Below are 24,262 nucleotides of genomic sequence, written 5' to 3' on the forward strand. Positions count from 1 at the left end.
GTGCACAAATGCATATGAACTGGGCACTAAAACCACAAAAAAACTCAAACAGTAGCTCTGATTTCCCATTTTAAAATTAATCTGGTTTAAGAATGACATCCAAGACTGCCCCATACCATGATTTTGTAAATGGAAGTGTGGAACATCAGGCAAGAATCCTCTGCTGTGCATAGGATTGTGCTCTGAAAGAAACGGAGGCGGTGAGGCCAAACTGAAGGGCTCTAGAGGAGAGGAAAAGAGCCGCAGCTTCTGCCCACTGATGTTAAGCCTGGCTGGGCTGATGAGCGGCCGGCGTTGCCTGGCCGAGCTGGAGGTGGAAGTCACAGATCCTGCCACCGAGGGGGTCGGAGACGGTCCAGGAGAGGAGGGTCTGCTTCCAGATTTTAGAGAGTAGTAGTCTAATGAGAAACAACAGAAAGTCACATCAGCTGATGTGACTAATAATTGATATCATTTATTAAATGAGGTAATAAATGTACTGTTCATTTATTTCTCTTGAGCTACCTGAAGGTGGCGAGTCTTTACACTGTGAAGATGGTCTGCTGCCGCTGAACAGGAAACCTGAATCTAAAATAAAAGAATAAATCAGCAAACAAGATACATTTAATGTTGCAATAATTCACAGCTTGTAAAATTAAAATAATAAAACTGGAAAGTTTTAGGAAAGGTAGAAATCCTTTTATTATTAAAACCCTGTCTAAGAGCAAAATAAAAAATGAGGTGTGCCAAAACCCAGTTCAGTTGGGCTTTGCCACAGTATGCTTGTAGTGTGAGTGCAAAGCACGCCTGAGAGACGTCATTTTTAAGGGTGTATTTAATATGGATTGATTACTCATTCATACTTTTCAATGAACACGAACTGTCATAGTTTATTAAAGATGAAACCCCCTCGCTGCACTTTCAGCAAACCTCCTAATACGTGCAGCACGATGACTTTACGAACATTTATGAGCGTCAAAAGTGGTGGATCTGCCAAACGATTGAAAATAATACAAAACGATGTAAATAAAGCAAAGTCCACTGTGCTGAGCTAGAGCGCTTCTCTTCCTCTTATGCCTCATTCACACTAGCAGCGACTTTGTAGCAACCTGTCGCTCTGGGTGGTGATCTGCTGCAAACACAGGTCTGTGTATAGGTCTACAGCATGAAGGATGCAACCGGCCTCTGAACGGGTTGAGAGAAGATCACGTGAGCTCTACTGGTGCTTCAATTGGTTGTCGCTCAAAAAAGTTGCTCTTTACTTGCATCAAGTTGAAAGATTCTCAAATGTGTTGCGTAGCTTGACACGCCCACCTGGTCGCCAACGATCAATGTCGCTCACGTAGACGGAGGTTGCAGGAAGTCGCTCACCCTCCATGAAAATGAACAGTAGGTTATTTTTTTTATATATATATATATATATATATATATATATATATATATATATATATATATATATATATATATATATATATATATATTGCATTTATATATTTATATTTTGGGTACTCAAAGCATGTGTTTGGGAGGGGTCTTCTCAAACAATTAAAATAAACTATCAAATAAACTATCTTTCAAAAGTTTGAGGCTGATATTAAGAAAATGTATATATATATATATATATATATATATATATATATATATATATATATATATATATATATATATATGTGTGTATTATATATATATATGTGTGTATTATATATATATATATATATATATATATATATATATATATATATATATATATATATATATATATAAGTGTATGTTTAATAAAATACTTAAAAATGAATTTTAGTACTACAGTCTTCAGAGCTATTAAAAATGTTTCAGAAATCGTTCCTGTTTCCAGTACTGAATAGTTAATACATAATAAAATGAATAAAATACAGAACATTTTTGTAACACTGAAAACATTTTTGTTAAATTTCTGAATAAAAGCAATTAGTTTCTTCATACCCACCCCAAAACATTGGCCACTAATTTAATGGCACTTTGTTGCTGGAAACATTTCCATGGCTACTTTTTCAAAATAAAACAGCTAGCAGCACTGCAGAAGTGCAAGACAAATTCCAAGCAATTTTTGATAATACAACACAAGCATCCAGCAGCAGAAAAGTCATTTAACGCTCTGGTGCTGTCAGTCCAGGAATGTGTGGATCTGCACAGCTGCGGCGGTAGAGATGCAGATGCTGCTGACGCTACATGATGGAGCAGGTACAGGCTCCGCTCACACAAAAGCCTTTTCAAGAGCTCCTGCACAAGTGTGACAAGGAGATGAGTGATAATCAGACACTTCTGCTGTAAGAGATCTCACTAGTCTTGGTAATGTTTCTTAAAGGAGGAGTAAACAAAAGCCATTTATCTGATGATGAGAAATAAATTTGGTCATAAAACTGGAATTAAACCACTAACATGTGTACATAGATATCATACGATATATACTATATAACTGCAGGTTACCTATGTTTATATATAGTAACTTTAACTGTTAAAAGCTAAGAGTGGCACAGTGGTTAGTCGCCTTACAGCAAGAAGTTCCCTAGCTCGAGCCCTGGCTGGGCCAGTTGCTGTTATTTTTTGAACTTTGCATGCTCTCCCCGTGTTGGCGTGGGTTTCCTCCAAGTGCTCTGGTTTCCCCCACAGTCCAAAGACATGTGCTATATGTGAATTGAATAAACTAAATTGGCTGTAGTGTATGAGTGTAAATGACTGGTATGGGTTTCCCAGTTTTGTGTTGCGGCTGGAAGGACATCCGCTGCATAAAACATATGCTAGATAAATTGGCGGTTCATTTCACTGTGGTGACTCCTTATAAAATAAAGAGTCTAAGGCACAGGTGTCAAACTCAGTTCCAAAAGGGCCGCAGCCCTACACAGTTTAGTTCCAACCCTAATTAAACACACCTGATCAAACTAATTAAGTTCTCAGGCTTGTTTGAAACCAAGGGTTGGAACTAAACTGTGCAGGGCTTCGGCCCTCCAGGAATTGAGTTTGACACCCCTGGTCTAAGCCAAAGGAATAAATGTTAAAAGCTATTAGTTACTAGTTAATTAGTTCAAGTTTTTTGTAACTTGTAAAGCTATGGTAATTTGAAACCTTAACTTTTCCGCATCTGACTGTAATGCAAAAATGTGCACCTTCTGTAAAGCTGCTTTGAAACAATAATTATCATGGAAAGGGCTATACAAAAAGAATTGTATTGAATAATAAAGAATTGTCAGTGTCTGTGAATGTTAATGTGAATATAAGCAAGTATGAATTTGAATGTCTCTGTGAATTTAATTTACAGTAAAATGTGGGTTTTAACTGTGACGTAAATATAGGCCTATTACTATTGTACAGTAAAATGAACTGTGGTTATAAGATCCTTATTAAAATTATTAAAAACCCATTTATTCCGAGAATACCTGAACCCTGATGAATAATACCAAATCCACCAACAGTTTTATGCAAAAGTTTGGCCAGCTCAGATAATTTTCATAATTGCAAGCCATAGTCTGCTGGCCTTTCAAATTAGCAATTTCAGTTGGATACCCTGAATTCAGTTATACCCTATAGAAAAAAAGCAACATTTCAGTTCTGACATAACATTTATTTAATCAACAGATGCAATGCAATTTAAGTCATAACAAAACAGACAGGTGCAAAAATTTGGGTAACCCAACGTTATGTGAAGTAAAATGAAATTAATAAATAATTACAAATTTCCTCCCATATTTTAATTTTGACAGAAATAAAATTAAATGTGCTTGCATGAGTTTTAAAACAGTAACTGAAAAATATATCCTATTAGATTTATCATTACTTTCGGATTACTTTATTAAATAAATAATTAAATAGTCCAACAAATAAACAAGGAAACAGAACATGAAATCAAAATATATGTACAGTTGAAATCAGAATTATTAAACCCCCTTTAATTTTCCAAATGATGTTTAACAAAGGAAGGAAATTTTCACAGTATGTTTGATAAATATTTTTTCTTATGGAGAAAGTCTTATTTGTTTTATTTTGGCTAGAATAAAAGCAGTTTTACATTTAGTTAAGCCTTGAAATGTCACTTTAAGCTGTATAGAAGTGTCTTATCTAGTGAAATATTATTAAATATCTAGTGAAATATTGTTTACTGTCATCATGGCAAAGATCAAATAAATCCGTTATTAGAAATGAGTTATATAATAACCCAATTGAATAAAACAAAAAGAAATGTTCCAAAACATTGTTTACAGAGAAATTTGGAATCTAAAAAATAAAATAAAAATAAAAAAGTAAAAGATTTCATGAGGTAATTAAAATTAGCCATCCATACATATTATTACGAGGTAGAAAAAACTGCATCAAACACAGAGATCTCATAGACAAGTATTTATGATTAAGTCAAGAGCACAAAGATCAAGCTCTGTCCTTTTCTTTCTTTTTTTTTAATCACACCTGTCAAGCCGCTGCATCTGATTACAGGAGGCTGACATTAGCCATCTCATCTGGCCTCTTCTGAAGATCCACACATGAAACAAACCATGATTCTTCAACAGTCTCACAACAGTCATTTAAACAGTGCTCCAGACATCAGCCTGATCCTGGGCTTTAAAAGCCTGTGTGTATTACAAAGTCCCGCTTACAGAAAGGTCAAAGTTAAAAGCAACACTGAACCAAGCTGTTGCCCCTGCAATACACTTTGATATATAGTACATACGCTGTGTTCATAGGTTTTAAATGCATACCCAAAATCAGACTGGGAGAAAATGGAACAATCAATTCTTGTTGTGAAACAGCTCACCCAAAAATGCAACTTCTGACAATTTCTACTCAAAACTGCATTCTTGCTCTTCAGATACTATATCAAACAACTAAAAATGTATTATAGGATAAATTGAACTGCATACTAATAAGCTATAAAAACTGAATATAGTTCAAACATCTCTACAGAATGACTAAGCAGATATAATCCCATAAATTCCTAACCACGTTTTTTGTTTTCCCATCCTAAATTGTCTGTTGTCTCAAATAAAATATCTTGTACAGCACATAAACTTTTTAATAAAAATGGTTTTTACTGGTATGTTATTATTTTATATCATGGGTTGAATCATTTCTCGGGTTAGATTAGGTATTTATGATTATATTATTTATTTTTTCTTCCATGTTCCTTTTTTGGAGCTTCAATATTTAAATATATAAACAGTGCTTAGCAAAAAGAGTACACCCCTCACAGACCACCTTTTAAAAGGGACCTATTATGTACCTTTCAACAAGATGTAAAATAAGTCTCTGATGTCCCTAGAGAGTTTCTGTGAAGTTTCAGCTCAAAATACCCCACAAAACCTTTTAATAACTTTCTGAAACTGCCTCTTTTAAGGCTTTTTTTAGGTGACATCACTTTAAATTTAAATGAGATTGTGCTCTTCAAAAAGGGGTGGAGCTACAAACAAGGCTAACGCTATCTCTGTGAAAAACAGAAGAAGTGTCTCAGGCAATCTAGGGAGACTTCAGTGTTCATTTGTGCATCCTAAAACTCTACATACATTCATCAATATGTCAGTCACAGACAATATCTATGGCAGGTACGGTTTGAAAACTTATAGAACAGAGTGCTAATGGAGGAACTGCAGCTTCTGATTCAGGGCTGTCTATACCATGATGACATTTGCAATGGGAAAGTGTTTCTGAAGATTTTTTAGTCAAGTGTGATTATAAAAAAAAAGAAAAATAATTTGTACTAAATAAACTTATCACAGTCCAAAGATTTATGCACCCAAATTAATATGTTGATGAAAATATAATATAGAAACTTTTATAATAAATATAGAATATAGAAAATATATAATATAGAAAAATTTGATTAGTTGAAATTTTGTGCAATACCTTGTTTAATTTTAAATCTTTGGCTATTCCTAATAATGTTCAATGACCAAACTCTGTTAAACTTTGTTTAAATGCAAATTATTGGCCATATTCAATGAGAAATGGATATAAAATATACATATTTAAATGTGGACATACTCATTGATGTCTAAATAAATATATCTAACAATAAAAATTACTTCTTTAATCTTTAAAAAAAAAAAAATTTCTAAGATTTTTCCTCAATTAAAAAATTTATCAATTTATGAAAAGCTCGAAACCTTTCTTCATTCAAGTGGTGGCAAACACAAATATATTCTTTTCTTGTTTAAAAGCAGGAGCGGAGAGGTGGTGCAGTGGGTAGCGCTGTCGCCTCACAGCAAGAAGGTTGCTGGTTTGAGCCTCGGCTAGGTCAGTTGGCATTTCTGTGTGAAGTTTGCATGTTCTCCTCGTGTTCGCGTGGGTTTCAGTTTCCCCAACAAAGACATGCGCTATAGGTGAATTTGGTAAGCTAAATTATCCAGAGTGTATGAGAGTGTATGGGTGTTTCCCAGTGATGGGTTGCAGCTGGAAGGGCATCCGCTGCGTAAAACATATAAGTTGGTGGTTCATTCTGCTGTGGCGACCCCTTATTAATAAAGGGACTGAGGCAAAAAGAACATGAATGAATGTTTAAAGAAACGAATGTTTAAAAGCAGAGGCTCGATTCTTTATTTTGATATATTATACTCTCTTATATTCATGTAATGGACACAGTCAGCTGTTTGATGTCTATGTAAATGACTGGTTCAGTGAAACATTCACTCTAGCTACCATAGCACCGCTGTCTCTTCTTTTAAACAAAGCTGATATGTGGTTGGATGCTGTGTTGTTAAAACTAGCACTGTTTTGTTTCTTGTGCTGCAATGCATCTCATATGCAACAGAATGTTATTTATTATCAGTTCTAGAAATCTGTCATCAGACCAGCGCAACGTCCAACAAAATTCGGTCGCAATAATGGTATAAAAAGTTTGCAAAATGCGATAGTTTATTCACAATCTCCAGCCCCACAAAAAGATGCACATACAAGTTTGCAATAGCATTAGTAAATAATGAAATATTGAAATATTGAATTTACGGGTTGTTCTTCTTTTAAATTTAATGGCATAAGATGAAATGGACCAGCTGTTATTAAAACAATGCTACATCCTGTAATTGGAAACCCACGAGTGGTGGGAAAATCCCGGTGTTATGCAGGTAGCTGGAGAGCATACAGATTGTTTCTAAATCACACTTTGCAGTTTTCTTTGGCAGTTGGCAAAATTCCCCAGTGAGGTGCGGCACCGTCTGGGGTGAGGAGTGAGCCGAGTTCCTTCTAGCAGACATTCAGTCAGTCAGTGACCCACATCTTTCCCATCATGCACCTCTGCACTGCTTCCACAAAACAGCACCTGGGGCCCCTCACTATCTGCACAGTGCTCAGCTTCACAAACTAAAGCAAGGCTGTGTTAACATGGGAATTTCTTTTAGAAAGTTAATGTAATAATGAGGGTTTTTTAGCTAAAATTGTGGCTCTTGGTGATACATAATATAAGATGCAAGTCAATGACTATCAGCACTTTGAGAGTCATATGCAATAACATACAGGCAAAACAAAATAAATAGTTATTGAACACTTAATTACAACACACACAGTACAAACTAATTAATTGTGTGCCACTGTCTTCACCATAAGGTGAAATGGTGGCTCAGTGGTTAGCACTGTCACCTCACAGCAACAAGGTCTCTGGTTCGAGTCCTGTCTGGGTCAGTTGGCATGTACTTTTTGTGTGCTCTCCCCGTGTTCGCATGGGTTTCCTCTGGGTGCTTTGGTTTCTCCCACAGTCCAAAGACATGCGGGTATAGGTAAATTAAATAAACTAAATTGGCCGTAGTGTATGAGTGTGAATGAGTCTGTGTGGATGTTTCCCAGTACTGGATTTCAGCTGGAAGGGCATCCGCTGTGTAAAACATATGCTGGATAAGTTAGCGGTTTATTACGCTGCAGCAACCCCTGATAAATTAATTAATAATGTATTATTATTATTATTATTTAAATAACTAAATTGCACGTTTTAATAAAAACAGATAGTAAAAAAACAATGCTAATGTACAATTTTTTATATATTTTACTATATTTACATACAGCATTATGAAATAAACATATATTTAATATCATTACTATTTATTTTATTTATTCAGGAGATAACATTGAGACAGTACTGTCTCTTCTTCCAGTGAGACCTGGTCAAGACGACAGGGAGCATATAAAATTTCACATAAAAATCACAAACAACAATACCACAAAATTACAAAATCTCCATTCGTAAAAAGAATTTATGTTATTAATGTTATTAAAACTTAACTAAATAGTATATTTCAATATTTTAAATAAACCGTCTATAAGAAGTAAGAAGTGTATAAGAAGTATAAGGGTGCTTTCACACCTACACTTTTGTTTCGGAACGTATCTCGTTTGCCCAGTTAGCGCGGTTCGATTGGCATATGTGAACAGGGCAATCGCGCTCTGTTCCGCGCCAAAGTAATCGCTCCGAGATCGCTTAAATGAGGTGGTCTCGGCTCGATTGAAACGAACCCTGGAGCGGTTCGATTGTAGTGAGAAAGCGATCCGATCCGAGCGAGGTTGTATCACTGTGTTTTATGGATATGTAATAGGCATATACGGCTATATGAAGAGAGAAGTATGAGTGGGGTGGGAAGTTTCGCGAGTCTCCGGATGCCTGCAAACGAGTGATGATCTCCCGGTAATCTCGCGTCTCCCTCCAGGTCCTCAAATAGGCATCGTCGCGCACCCTTCTCACCCCTCCCCACCGCGTCTCTCCTCAGACACGTCGCGCGCACGCACCCTGTCAATCACCACCAAACCACCACCTCTCCTGACAGCTTAGCGGGACGCTGCAAAATAAACCCTGACACTCTGACCAATGTGAGGAGAGTTTACTCGCATGTGACTTGTTTTAGCTCTTTTGGTCCGATTAGAAACTTTGCAGTGTGAAAGCGAACCGCTCCAAGAGCAAAGAGCAACAATCTAACAATTGTAATCTCTGTTTTGGAACAACTGAATCGATTCACAGGTGTGAAAGCACCCTAAGAAGTGAATAAAACCTTTTAAAGCAACTACTATGTTTAACTTCATATTCCAGGGTATATGCAGGAATCCTAAAGATAATTTCAATACCTTTTTAAGACTTTTAAAAGACCTTCTTAGAATATTTTAAGACCTCATTGCCACTTCAAGTTCTAATCAGCATCAAACGTTTAACTTAAACTGTTGTAGTTAAATAAATCATAGGAGCACAACCAAGCAACAGAACTCAAAAAAGCTCAGAAGAAACAAAACTTGAAATAATAAATTACGCCGTTGTTTTTAGCGACAAGCTTCAGCCACTTTTTAAACTCGTCGTTCTCCAACCAGGAAAACGCTTACATTTGCCCATTTGCCGTCTGTTTCGCTCTATGGTTTTGCTTCATGTGGAGAGCATCACATCACCTTCACGCATTTGTAGCAAACTATGTGACATTACCCGGACGGAGGAGCTTGGCCGGACATGCCTCGACCCGAACCAATCGTGTGGATCGAGCATGCAGTTGATAATATTACAAAAAAAAAAATACATTTATGTTTTTTTTTGGAGTCAAACAACGCTTGAACAAAATTGAAGACCTCGTTTAAACGCCATTAAGACTTTTTAATAACTTTTAAGGGCCTTAATTTTTTCATCAGTAAATTAATAAACTTTTATACTTTTTAAGACCCCACGGACACCCTGTTATCTTTAATATTAAGTATAACATAATAAACACAGTATAATAAATTGATAAATATACAAGTATTTTAAAATTAATAATAAGTAGCTTATTAAACAGTTTTAAATTCCAAAGTAATGTTTGGCTTAAATGCTAATCCTATTAGAACAATGACAATACATATGATATAAGACAATTTTTATTCATGCGACAAAAAAGTGCTGAATATTTTCAACATGCACTGACCTGTGCGTGCAAGTGAAGGGATGGTGCCCAAAGAGAGGGCTCTGTTGAGCCGGCCAGGCAGTGAGGAGGGGGAGGCTTTGCGGGTTCGCTGGCTCTGCTGGCGAATCAGCAGCTGGGACAGGTTGGGTGGAGGCGTCGGGATAAAGGTGGAGGATTCAGACACAGGTGCAGACAGCAGCGGCCCATGATTACAGAAGAACTCTCCTGGAGAACCACCAGACAGATACCTGAAACACACAGCACTGCAAATCACTCTTCTGTTACTGAAAACTCCATTCTGTTTTGTGTCAAGTAGCCAATGGGAGAAGATAGAATAATAGTTTAATAGAATTCTAAAGCCTGGAGAAACTGAAAATATGAACAAGTAGGCAGATTGTGTGTAAATGTACACCTCATCATTGCTCTTCATTTAAATAAACTATAAACTAAGTACAATTTGGTGAAGTAAAGATTTCAAAGTAGATAAAGTGTATAAATGACATATCTGTAAATTATGAATTAAATCATACATCAGTAATATCTCAGTGTATCTCCGCTTGCTCAGTTCAGACAACCAATAATATGCAAATGTCTTAGTTATGTTATTATAATACATAAGGGTACAATCACTTCCCTCTATAATGATTATCCAAATACTTTAAGGTTATGTTCACACAACACGGCTTTCAAGCAAAACTGAAAACATGATTTTGACAATAGTAGTTTTGGGATCTCAAAGTGGCTTTTGAGATTTATACTTTTACTGTTCCCATGTAAAGCAAAAAAACGCTAATTTATGAAATAGCATAAATGCATAGGCATGTAAAATTGATTGACTAACCAAAACAACAATGCCAAACCACAAGACTACATTAGCACAGGTACTTTTTGTTTCTTTACAAAGCAAGAAAGTCATATCGCCGTCCACTGGCCTGGCATGCACAAGACATTGTTTCAGTCTTTTTTGTCGATGATTGAGAACAAGAATCATTCACGCAAACTTCAGTACATCACCCTCATATAAACGTACCCTGATTCTAGTTTAAAAAAAATGCCAAACACAGTTTGGATTTTGTAAGTGTTTTATTTCACTTTCATAATAGGGTTAAACAATACAAGGTATAAAAGAATCCAATACAATCCAATCTTAGTACAGCGATTACTCCAACATGCTGCTTTACTCCAATTATAAAACAACAACAACACTCCAAAGACATCATAACAAACTTTAGCTTACGTTTCTGGACGGAAATGGTTTCACACTATTCAGCATTGCAATTCACATTATATCTGAGAGGTCAGGTAAAGAACTAAAAACACTGATCTGGGGTTGATGGTATACCAGAAAGAGCAATGGCAAAAAAATATTCTGACTAGAGGTTTCTATAAATAGGCCTATTTGTAATGAAGAACCAAAAAGCTCAAATGAATGTTTTAGATCTGTAATGGTCAACGGCCAAAACAGGCTCTAGGTGCTGTTTACACCTCGTATTAGGATACATTCTTGCCAATCAGATAAAAAGTGGACTCCTTCAGAGGTATTCAAAATGCCCTAATTAGACTGCTTTCATAGTGTAAATGCTCATGTGCTCAATGCATACAAACTGAAGCGAAACAAAAACGACCTAATTTCACCTTAATGATGTGATGAGCTTCAAGAAAGCAAATCAAAACAAAAGCTCTTACAATCAAAATATTGGTTTCCATTCAATTTAGTTTCAACCACTCGCTTTCGCACTTACTTGTAAATCCGCTTGTTAAGTGGTGACGTGTTTGTGACGTATGTAATACTGTTTCCGGGTCCAAGCCGCCACTCACTTGAGTGGAGAAATCATTAGTTTATGATCACGTTTTATTCCTATCACACATTAAAGTTAATTTTATATAAAATCATTGTGTACACAACAATCTCTTGGCTTGCTGCATAACAAATACCAAAATTTTAACAATTTACAAAAAATGTATCACTTTCTGGCCATCGGATATTAGGCATGGACATATATATTGCGATCGTGATTTTCAAAAGCCTTAAATCGCTTTGTAAACGTTTATTAGTACCATTTCATGAGTCTCCCCATTCAGTTGAATAGAGTGCTTGGACCCGGAAGCCACTTCGCGTGACGTCACACTTAACAAGTGGATAGGTCCACACACAGATCTCCGCAGATTTCTAGCTTACCAAGTGTATTTACTTACATGTGTACATTATCTATTCAGCTTTTAAATCAATTTCAGTATTATTGCCTAATATGAAATTGATCAATTCACAATACAGTTTGTAAAGTTATATTTTCTGTCTTTTAGTAGATATATTAGATGAGAGACTTGATTTGTTTACTAAATAAGTGAATCTAAATGGATTTGCAGTGAAAAGAAAAAAGTTATTATTTTTTATTTAATATATTAGGTGTTTAGTTATGATACTCTCGAAATATTTTAGCCTAAATTGTGCAGAAATAGCAAAAAATGCCAGCAGATTCTGCCTGGCCCTACTTATAAGCTATGTAACGTGGGTTTATTAATTCATCCGTACACTCACAAGAAAAGTGATGGAGAGCATAATGAAATACAACAAATGTTCTCTATGAAATCTGAATATAATTTACAACATTAAATCCATATGAACACGTTGATACCAGGCGAAGTTTAAAGGTTTAAGGGTACCATAATTGCTTATAAGCACTAAACTAATCCAAATCTAACCCTTTAATTGACCTCAACAGTAGACATTATCAACAGAAACCCATTTACTTTTATGACTTTAATATCACCATGCGCCTTCTGATACAACAAGCACAGACCTGTATTTTCAGTCTTACCTTATAAATCCTTAGTGTTAAATTCAGCTTCATTCAGTTACACTCACATTCTATATTAAATAATATAAAGTTGGGGAGGGAGACATGAGGTGACATTACAAAAATAAAATAGGTAGTCAATGAAGTATTGAGTATACTTACAAAATAGTCTACTGTGCTACATAAATGTTTTACATTATTTTGAGATACTAGTATTAATGTCAGATTCAAATACACACTATTAGTATTTACCAACCAACTTTGGTAAAAACATACTATGATGACGAGGAATATGAACGTCTACAGTAAAATACTTAAATAACAGAAATGTGCCACAAACAGATCACATTATCATAACAATAAAAAAATTCGGTCCTCATTTGTGCTCTATCCAGTCTTTTCTTTGGCTGAACACAGATGAACGTGTTTTTGAAGAGCATTGATAACCAGAAAGTAGACGGAAACCTTTGATTTCCACAGTATTTTTGTTCATGCTATAGAAGTCAGTGATGACAGAGCTTTAACTAGAGCTTTTTACATAGGCACATTTCAATTTTGGCAGTTTGAAATTCTAAATATGTAAAAGCTTGTTGAGAACCTTACAGTTTGTCAAAAGTGGACAAGTACCACTAAATCTGCATGGACTAAAAAGTTTGTACACCCAAAAATGACAATTCTGTCATTATTTACTCAAGTCTTCAAAATTTTATGAAATTTCTTGTGACAAACACAAAATAAGATGTAAAGAATGAGATCCTTATAATAACTCAGTAGAGACGTCAACAATTTGGTTCTGCATGTTCATGAAAACATCATCTTTTGTGTTTAGCAGAAGATAGAAACATTTGGAATATTCGAGCTTGCATAAAATGAAAGTTAATTTCTGGGTGAACCATCCCATTATTACACATGAGTGCTTGGTAAACTCACAAAATTTGAAAAAGACTTGATTTGAATAACACAAAAGCTGCAGACAGTTAATGTCTAAGTCACATTAATAAGCACTTTGATCACAGCAAAAAATGAACTTCACAGCATACGCCACATGCATACAGTAACTTGGGAAATACAGTGATGCAAACCTACAGAAACATACAACCTATAGTCATACACTCATATGATGTCACACTCTAAAACAGCAAACACATTACAATACATAACCAACAGGTAAAAGAGGCTTTTCATTTTAAAGCTTTAAAAAACATATATAAACAAACATTAGTGGAACGTGGAGGCGACGTTACAGCGCTTTAGTGTGGTTAGCAGAATTCAAACTAAATAGCGTGTAATAAAACGAAGTGCATTTTTCTAATTTTACAGTGTAATAAATATATGGTGCACAATACAATAAGCAGTGCCAAGCAACGTACTTCGTTAACTGATTTCTGTGTCAGTAAACTAAACATTGCATCTGTTCTGGATTGATGTAATAATCAGGGCCCAGTTTTTCCAAAGGTAATCCAGTCAGATTTTGGATCATGGATTGGATCAAATCTTGAAAATTAGTTTTTCCAAAGTAACAGAGGGCTTTTGAATTAAGATCAGACCATCCAATCTTACATCTGATTAAGATCAAGCCTGCCCTTTGGGTTATTCAAAATTTTGAACTCAAATTGGGATCTATTTGATCCAAAAAACAGGATTATCCTGATCCCGTCAGAAGGGTGGACTCAGTTTTGACTTTTTTTTACCAAAGAAAATAAAAAAGTCACGAACTTGACATACAATATATAAATTCCTTTATATTTAAAGCCTATATGAAGCATGTCACATCTAATGAGATATGGTAAACAACAACAACAAAACAGTATCAAAGCAGTATTGCTTTAGAACAAACTAGGGTTGGGCGATGTCGACCAATTTGGCATTGTACGATGTCTAATATAAAACATCACGATGGACGATAGCATCATCGTCGTAGGTGGCGGTGAATTCATTATTTATGAATAATTAATTAATTAATAATTAATTAATTATTTGAAGCCTACCGTTTCAACTACCTGACCCACATGGCGTTTGTTTTACCCATGACCAAATCATAAACAAATAAAGATAAGTTACACACAAATTGCCACCTGTCAATCACTTTTTCTGCGGGACTCTGGCATGAATAGACAGAGTGATCTGTGTCGTTACTATGGCTTTGACAAACTTGGTTGGTAAAAAGGTGCAAAACAAACAGGATACAACCAACAGTATCTAAGGTTTTTCGCTAAAATTACAAGCGTGAAAGCGAAAGATTAAAGCAGTGTACTGACGCTGTGAGCCTGTAACTGACTGCTGGAGCTCAGATGTTCGCATACGCTGCAGCGTGACAGAGTGTATGTGCGTTTTCAGTGCTTTCAGGGCTTTTCAGAAATTAGGTTAAACGCCAGTGTGGGTGTGGAACATTTTCGTTCTAAAATGCCAATTTAAAATAAAGATGTATTAGTGTAAATGGGGCCATGCGGTTTTTTTCCGCAAGCGGATTGCCGCTGCGACAGGGGCGGGGATCACGATTCCGGCTCAGCATCGGGATGTCTATCGGCCATTGGCAATGGATGATGGCATCATCTATCGACCCAACTCTAGAGCAAACTAAAAAACGTACAATGTTTGTTGATTGCAGTGTTCCTGTTTTTTTACCATTAAAACAAACAATGGCTGTTTGTTGCCACTGTTATTTTGCCTACCTGTTGTTCTTTGCTTAGCCAGTAGGCTACACTCTTGGTTCCATTTAAGGCTCTGGTAAACAGGGTTTGGTAAACCTGAAATTTGGTATTTGGATCACACTGATCCAACACTCTGAATAATTTGATCCAGTTGACATTTTTTTGAAAATCTGGGCCCAGAAAATCTAATTGTCCCACAAGGCTTTAAATTAGGATTAAGAATCTACACAACTAAACATACATATTTGACACAGACACTCCCAAATCTGGCTTGTTGAAGCTTACCACAAAAAAATAGCTTCAACTAAAGTATGTCAGCAAATAAATACTGATTTTACGGTTTAAGTGAGATTGCATATAGGCTTTGAGCGATAAAACAATGTCTATTACAGTTGAGCATTGGGTATAGTTACGTTATATCTTGTAATTTTTAAATGCCAATTCCATACTGCAACAGTCAAATCAGTGGTAGAAAACAAAAATCCCAAATCTCCCACCACCATCCATAAAATGGCACCACTATTTCTTTATGCACAAGAAATCTTGCATTGAGTCATACAATATTAATTCAAATACTAGGCTGTATCTTCAGTAGCCTTAAACCCAAATTTAACCAGTATAAAACTAAATGTAAAATGTCTGAAAGTAAAGTGTCAAATCAGAGGCACACTGGACATTTTAACACTAGACTACAAAAAAGGTAATAAACACTCCTTTTCTAGTGTTCTGAGCTAAATAAATCAAAGCAAGCACCAACACTGATCTTTTAAAAAATAGTATTTTGTTGAGGGCCTAGTTGGCAAGTACCCTAAAGCCGTGTTTCCCAACCCTGTTCCTGAAGGCACACCAACAGTACACATTTTTATTTCTTTCATTTTCACATTTTCCCTAAACACATTCACACTTGAATTAACAGAACATTAGAAGAGACTCCAAAACCTAAAATTAATGGGATCCAAAATATGTACAGTTGGTGTGCATCCAGGAACAAGGTTGGGAAACACTGCCCTAAAGGCCATGGAGGTTTATAAATGAGTGCATTAGTTTGTTAGTGTAAATTGAATAAAATGTTTGGAAGAATAATGTACCAATCTGGCAAAATCGAACCCTTGATTCAATATGTCCCAAAAGGGTCTTGGCTTACAGATCCCATTAAATATCTTAGCTTAGTGTCACTGCTCAGATTCTGACCTGCGACCTCTGGCTCTTCTCTGACTTGTGGATTTGCGTGTTGCCACAGCGGCAGCGAATCCCACCAGACAACACACAGAAGTGATGCCAAACTTGACCATTTCCAGCCAGCTTGGGACGTCTGTCTTCAGGTAACACTCGGCCAGGTAGAAACAGATCACCAGGAGCCAGAGCACAGAAGCCACAGCATCAATCCTCCTTAACCTTGAAAGGAAAAAAAAAAATTCTTTAACCAAAGATTTTATTTAGTTTATTATATACATGTATTTATTGCAATATACAGTTGATGACAAAATTATTAGCAAATTTTAATTCTTGTTCAAATGTTTCCCACGTATAATTTAAAAGATTTTTTTTCTAAACATTTTTAAATATAATCTCTTTAATAACTAAGTTCTAACTATTTTTGTCTTTGTCATAAAGACAGTACATAATATTTTACTAATTATTTCACAAGAAACTAGTTCTCTTAATTACGTTAATTAGATAAACTAGACAAGGTCATTTTGACAATTTACTGGACAACAGTGGTTTGTGCTGTAGCCAAAAAATCTTAAAGGGCACATATTTTACCCCTTTTTCAAAATTTTATATAAATCTTTTGTGTCTCTAGAATGTGCTTGTGAAGTTTCAGCTCAAAATACTCAGATTATTTATTAGACCTTTGTTTCCCTTGTAAATTTGAGCTGTTTTGGCTGTAGCTGTACTTGCTGCCTGTACCTTTAATGCATATGAGTTGGTTCTCCCCGCCCGCCATTCCCATGTGCATGTCAAAGCCAAAGAGATTGCTCATTATTGCTATGATGGGTATATCTTCTCCCGCATAAGCAGCAGTGACAGACAGGAATGAAGCAGCTCTCCCATTCTAACTACTGTAAGAACTTCCCCAATGACTATTTGATGTATTTGTTGTGGAGTTAATTCAAGCCTTTCTGCAATGATGAGTCACACACAATGTCATTATAAAGTTTGGGCATGCGTTTAGCTTTGCACTGTTTTTGCATGGCAAATGCAACGGGATAGGTTAATATCCACTGCTGTATGGACATCCGTTTTGTTAATGTACAAAATTTAAGTCCATGAAACAGGATTGAAGAGTCTTTTATAATAGTACTGACATGAAAAATTACAAAACAATTTTACTGTCTTTATTAAAACATGCACTGTTTTAGAAAAGTTTTAAACTTGTAAAACTCATTCTTGAGATGCTGCTGATTACAGAGAGCTGAAGAGATCGTTTAATCCAGTTGGTTTACGCATATCCTGTCTTGTTGATATGAATATACGCATTACTTTGGATACAATTTAATACGTGGCTGTCAATCAATAAGGTGGGCGGGGAAACCGCACTCCTATGTCATGTTGATGTGGGCCTCAAAACGGGAGGGATTTGGATACTATTTTTACTGTCAGAAATTTGAAAAAGAGAGACTTACTGTGTTTCTATCACTCTAATATGACTGTGGACACACTATACCTACACACAGTTCTGTCTAAACAGCTTCCAAAAGATGATATTCATCATAGGTGCCCTTTAAGAGAGCTAATATTGACCTCCTTGGATCTTATATTTACATTGTTGGATTGCAGCCAAACTTAAATAAGAGAAAAAAATATAATAAGAAACAATGAAATTTTTAATTTTATTTATTAAAATGTTTTGGTAAACATTACTTGTGAACCTTAAACAAACAGAATGGCAAATAATTTAGTTTTCAACAGTATGTATGTATGTAACAGATACAGGGACAATGGAGCATTTCAAAGTCACATCGATAAGCTGGTTTGTCTATTAGTGGACATATGAGCAATCCGCTGATGAATCGCGGCTTTAAAATGTTCCAGGGTCCCTGTATCTATGTTTACACTCAGTAAAGAGAGGTGAGTTCAGTGAACTGATAACCTTTACGGCCAATCACAGTAATTTCTGTTGAACATGTGAACACTATGGTAAATCAGCGCTGTTTAAGAATATGTGCAACAGCACTCAAATGTTGGCGGGAAATGGATGTTTTTGAAAATTTCAGTACCGACCGGTACTGAATTCCAGTACTTCGACAACACTTGTGTATTATTTGTGTTGAATTGAAATGAATGAATACAAAAGTAATAAAACTAAAACCACTTTTATATATTTATTATTTAAATTTATTTTTACCTGACAGGTCCTGCCATTAAGACACCTGTGATGCAAGTAAGGAGTCCAACAGAGGCCACGGCCATTTGGTGGTCGCTTCCAGACTGCCAGAAGAGTCGAGCGTTTTCCACTGCTTTTTCCGGAAGGAGACCCATCAGATCGTCCCACATCAAGCTGCCCTCATCAGTCTTGCTTTCATTCTCATTCTGAAGGACTCGCTTAGGTGGAACGACTCCTCCGCTCAAGGTCTGCGTGACAGAGGGGCTCTCGTCTACATATCCAGACAAAGCCACAGCTACCAAAAAGGCACAAGCGAGAAACGTAAGAATCCTGAGCAAGATCAACCAGGCCGGGGTGGAGAGAGAGTAAGTGTTCTGAAAAAAAGAAAAAAAAAAAGATGAATACTCAGTTGATATGGGAATAGAGTTTGACACTTGCATGTCAGGCTTGATTAAAAGCTAAACATGAATCAACAGTAGCTGCACAATAAAATACTAGCAAGAGACAACAGGTCTTTCCTTATCTCCGGCAATCACTTCCACACATTTATCTCCGGTTTAAGAAAACACCAGTAACGGACTGATCATTAATCACACTTTATGCGTGCAACAAATGCTAGGTTTGCAGTTAAGTTACAGTTTATCAGGGCAAAATCTGAATTCAGAGCAATTTTCCATGTCAAGCCTTTGGCCTCTAATCAGGCTCATAGTATTCTTGTATTTACATCTCCGAGTAGAGCTGCACCATTCTGGATAAACTACAAATTAAATTTTTTGATTCTGAAATGACAGCTTAACAAAATATCAACAACAAAAATAAGTGAACAAGTAAAAAAATTAAGTAATAAAATATTAAATTTACATACTAAAGGTTTTGACTAAATTGTATTTGCTGCAGAATCATTTTAAAATACATTATTATATATAAATGACTTTTTAAATAACTTGCTCATTTTTGTTTAGGTGTGAATCAGCATATTTGAAGAATTTAGTTAAATTATTCTGTGACGAATACATATAATTTGGCTGATTGTTGCCACCTACTGGTGTAAGAATTACTACAATCATCCCTTGACTATCAAAACACCTAACATCAGTGTTTATATTCCAGTTACTGCAGCACATCTGTACCTATTTGAATATTTGTAAAAGGGCTGTACGATATATCGTTTCAGCATTGATATCGCAATGTGCGAGTCTGCAATAGTTACAACGCAGGCATCTGCAATGTAGTTGGGATTATAGTTGACCAGACATTACAGTTACTATATAGTGTAGTAATTTCAAATTTTAACTTTAGAGTGAAAGTTTATTATTTGCATGCATTTTAGGACCTGACTGTAAGATTTTGAAGCAAAACTTGAGCCATTTGGGCACAATAAATTAAACATTTGTGGCTTAAAGATAAATTTATCATTACATAATTACTCAATAAAAATAATACTGGTGTTTATATTATTAAACAGTGATTATTAAATTTCTGTTTCTGAATACTGTTTGACTCCCCAGAAAAGAATTGTTTATTTGCATCTTTTGTCTATTGCATGTAACTATGCTTGTCATTTTTTAAATGATACTTTATGCAGATACGCTCCCATACAGAATCATCCCAATTGTTCTAAAAATATGAATTCTTTACAAGCTTTTTAAGTCATCTGGTGAAATTGCATTTATATCGCAACATATATCGCAGTTATTGAAAATATTGCTATGTCATTTTTTTTGTAACCATGTCCTAATTGCAGCCCTAATTTGTAACAATGTTTAAAATAGTAATACTAGTTGAAAAGTCTAAAGACTGCAAGCTTGTGCACACCAGGGGCCTCATGTATCAACGCTGTGTACGCACAAAAACTTTGCGTACGCCAGGTTTCACGCTCAGAATCGCTCACGTTTGGATTTACTAACAATGAACTGAACGTGGGAATGTGCGCAGCTTCACGGCAGCTTTCTGGCTGGCGTATGCACATTTTTTGTGCGTGTCTGTTTTATTTCCATTGGCAACTCCTAGAGGCAGTTGTGTTAAATTCCTCTCTACAAAGTGTCTGAGCCTTGCAATGGCAGCTGTATGAGACGGGTTCATCTAGCAGGTATATAAGGTTTCCATACCATACATTTGACCAGCTAAACATTAAAGCACCATTTGCAGCAGTCGCCTGTTTTCCCAATGTAATCTGAACTTTCTACCGCACACACATTGCTATAAAGACACTATCTGAAGATGAATTTGCATGCGTGAATCAGAAACATTTCCATTCAAAAAATGTGCAAATAAAATATGATGCACAAACTTATTGATGATTCCTACTTGTCTTTCTCGTGATAAATAGTGGGCAAAATCTGATATGTAGCGGGGGAAAAAAGAATGAGTTCATCAGACGCTTCGAGCCGAGTTCATGCTCGAACGTGTCAATACATGATCACATGCGTCTTACGAGGTACGCCACTGAGACTGTTAAAGGTACTGCAACATTTTACAGATATAAACCACACTATTTCTTTTTTTAATGCACTTAGTGCGATGTTCAGACCCTGTGTTAACCGCATCAGCTAAACTCTCCAACTCTATTTTTTTTCTTTTGTTGTTAATTCCGGAGAACAAACTTGCAAATAACACCGCTTTTCTCCTGTCTACCTCCGAAAGCAGCACCTCCATTTCACATTCTGTTCAAAGTTTCTCTTCTTGCTTGATTTTGCCATTGCTTTTTCGTTGGGTTTTGCCATTAGCATAGTCATTAGCATATTCATACGGGGGAGGAGGCAGGGAGGGGTTTTGCGCTCATGCATGTTGCGCTCAGTTTCACGTTCATTCGGATGTACAAAAGAATATGCGTGAGATTCGGCGTACGCAGTGTTTCATACATCTGAATTTTTTTCTGCGTACGCACATTTACAGCTTTGTGCGTACGCAATGTTTTAGTAAGATTTCCACGCAAGTCTTCGTACATGAGGCCCCAGGACTGTTTTCGCTTCAGCTTATCGTCAGCATTTTTTGAGACATTGTTCTGCATTCATGCTCAAATGACTGGTATTGAGCAGAGCAAACATGCAAAATCACTCCCTGACATTAGATGCAAAAATACCCCCGGTACACAAGATAGCGCTGTGCAATTTTACTCTTCTGATAGTTGCTTGTTGCACAGAAGTCATCACCTTCATGCTTTTCCCTCATTTAATAACAAAGCTTTTCTACATTATTTAAACCACCTCAAAAAAAAAAAAAAAACCCTGGGCAACTGTTTGCAGGACAAAAGTTAAAAGCCATGAAGGGATATTTTCAGTGAAATGAAACTCACCAATGAATCCTATTTAATGTGCTCGGCTAGACAGTTGTATGCTTGAGTGCCACCAAGCTGTGTATATTCTCTGTAACTTCGGCAGCTCAAGGAATAAGAACTAAGGTACCAATCTCATTGCTCTGGCAGTTTGTAATGCATCACGTCAAAACAAACCAAAAAATAAAAATAATACAAATTTGAATGATGCATTTACACCTGGCTTTTGTGCTGGCTCACATTGGCGGGCATTGTTTAGTCATGAGCTGTTAAAAGAATAGTTCATCAAAAACTATACATTTTCTCATCGTTTACTCACCCTTCACTAGCCACAAACCCGTTTGACTTTATTTCTTCTGTTGAACAAAAAGGAAGATATGATGAAGAAAGCTGGAAACCATATGCCAATGGTTAAAGTTTTTCAGCTTTCTTCAACATATTCTTTAGAGTTCAACACGATAAAGAAACTCATAAAGGTTTGGAACCACTTGAAGGCAAGTATACAGTATTTACATTTTCATTTTGGGGGAACTATCTTTTTAAACATTGGTGATAAGCATGAGTGAAAAATCTGGTGTGCATGGGCTGAGAAGCCGTTTCATAATCATAAATGAAAACTGCTCTCTCTATGCCATAGAATTGAATGTACCAGCTGTGACCGTCAAAGGTTTAATAAACATACTGACCATTTAGATTTAAGAACATGGGTGTTTAAATTAAAATAGAAATCTTTTGATTAATATTTTACCACGCAGTTCTGTCTTATCATGTCATAAAAGAGCAGTCTTTTGTATTTTTCATGACAAGTTTTTGGCTTGATTTGAAACGGTAAATATAGAGATGAGCACCTTAATGAAGGCTTTATCTGCGTCCCGAGTGCGTCTGAGCTGGTGGTTGAAGAGCAGCGCCCGCAGCTGCCGGTTCTGGTGTTTGATGTAGTACTCCACTGCTGTCTGGCATGGTCGGCACAACTTGTAGGTCTGTTCGAGGTGGTGCTTATAAACTTCAATCTCCTCATCGTAGTTTTCCTGCCAGCATGTTACACACATTGCAATCAATTTTTCTCTCAGTGTGCAAGTTACTTGTTTTTGAGATGATGCTTTTCACATTATAAAATAAAGTAAATCCAAAAGCCTTTTTTTTATCCAAATTAATATTATTTTAGGGTATGTAACAGATGCCCATTGAAGAACATAATTAAATGGTTCGTTCATCACCAAAATAAAAATTCTCTCACCATATTAGGCCTCAGTAAACTTTGATTTTTCAAGTTTGAAACACGCGAGAACCACACAATTCTTCATGTTGAACACAAATTGATTAAGTTAACTTGGTTATTTTTAGAAATTAAAGTGGAATGAAGAATTCAGTTGTCCCCCAAAAAACGTAAGAATCGTGTTGTTTCAACTCATTTTAAATATATAGTTTGAACAAGCAGCAAAAGTCGCTTTTGAATGTAGTTCAAGCAGTTTTCAACTTCAGAAATGGACTTTATTTTGGCCTGATTTTGCTAAAAATTGTATTGTTTTCCTCTACTTTCAGGGTACACTGGTGTCATTGCTCACCCTCATCTCTTTCTAAAACTATGTTAATTAGGTTTCAACTAAAATTTTAAGTAACTTAATATTTTTAGTCAGTTTAATTGATCCAAGTTGAGATCACTAGAAAAGTTCATTAGATTCAACAAAAAAAAAATTGAAGGCAGCAATAATTTTTTTTAACCGTGTACATTTTTAATTTGTCTTCAGAACGCAAATCAAAATGTTTTAACCAAATCTGAGAGATTTCTGTCTCTTTACTTAATCCACTTCATACAAAAAGTATAAAAAATTAATCCATGTAAATTCATGGGAAGAGACACAAAATAAACATTTAATTTAGACTTGATGTTTAGGCTTCACTGTATCAATTAAATCATTTTATATAGAAGGCAGCAATCAAGTATTTATTAGTTCTTCTCTTTTTAAGTACATTTAAATATCTTCATTTGTGTTTCTAAACGGAAGTAATCAGTTAATGAGAGATATTTTTATTTAGGTTTAAACGTACCCTTTTTCCATCATTCTAGTAAATCATAAAAGGCTCATTTAATTCTGAAACACTGATTGCCTTAAAATGAAGAGATAAACTTCAGTTATAAACCTACATCCTCCCTGGGGATGAACGAGGCCAGCTGCTTGATCTTCAGCGTCTGGTTGTTGTTGCACTTCTTGCACAAAAGCATCTGACAGTTGACCCACTGCAGGGTCTTGGGGGTCTCGGGGACGCCGGCGGAAACACCATGATTCAGATGCTCCATGTACTGAGCAGGAATGGGTTTGTTGTAGTCCCCATTCTGAAGATCCAAAACAAGTGAGAAAAAAGGATTTGGT

At 35.9% G+C, this 24,262-nt stretch overlaps 1 protein-coding gene and 1 long non-coding RNA gene across 5 annotated transcripts in view; one reads left to right on the plus strand and one right to left on the minus strand.

Moving 5' to 3' along the window:
* tmem201 (transmembrane protein 201) overlaps window positions 1-24,262 on the minus strand; it is a 30,948-nt gene that overhangs the window by 3,168 nt on the left and 3,518 nt on the right. For 2 of the 4 annotated variants that reach the window (XM_009296852.5, XM_073938541.1), the window contains exons 3-9: window positions 24,037-24,225; window positions 22,739-22,918; window positions 18,638-18,990; window positions 16,480-16,683; window positions 9,861-10,087; window positions 505-567; window positions 117-428 (exon numbers count right to left, since the gene is read on the minus strand). In XM_009296852.5, coding sequence (XP_009295127.1) covers window positions 117-428; window positions 505-567; window positions 9,861-10,087; window positions 16,480-16,683; window positions 18,638-18,990; window positions 22,739-22,918; window positions 24,037-24,225 — 1,528 coding nt within the window. 4 annotated transcript variants of the gene reach the window in all.
* On the plus strand, window positions 10,904-16,146 carry LOC141380513 (uncharacterized). The gene is made up of 2 exons (XR_012398588.1): window positions 10,904-11,583; window positions 11,984-16,146. It is a non-coding gene; the product is annotated as an uncharacterized lncRNA (long non-coding RNA).

This window comes from Danio rerio, chromosome 23 (assembly GCF_049306965.1).
Source record: "Danio rerio strain Tuebingen ecotype United States chromosome 23, GRCz12tu, whole genome shotgun sequence".
NCBI classification, from domain to species: domain Eukaryota; kingdom Metazoa; phylum Chordata; class Actinopteri; order Cypriniformes; family Danionidae; genus Danio; species Danio rerio.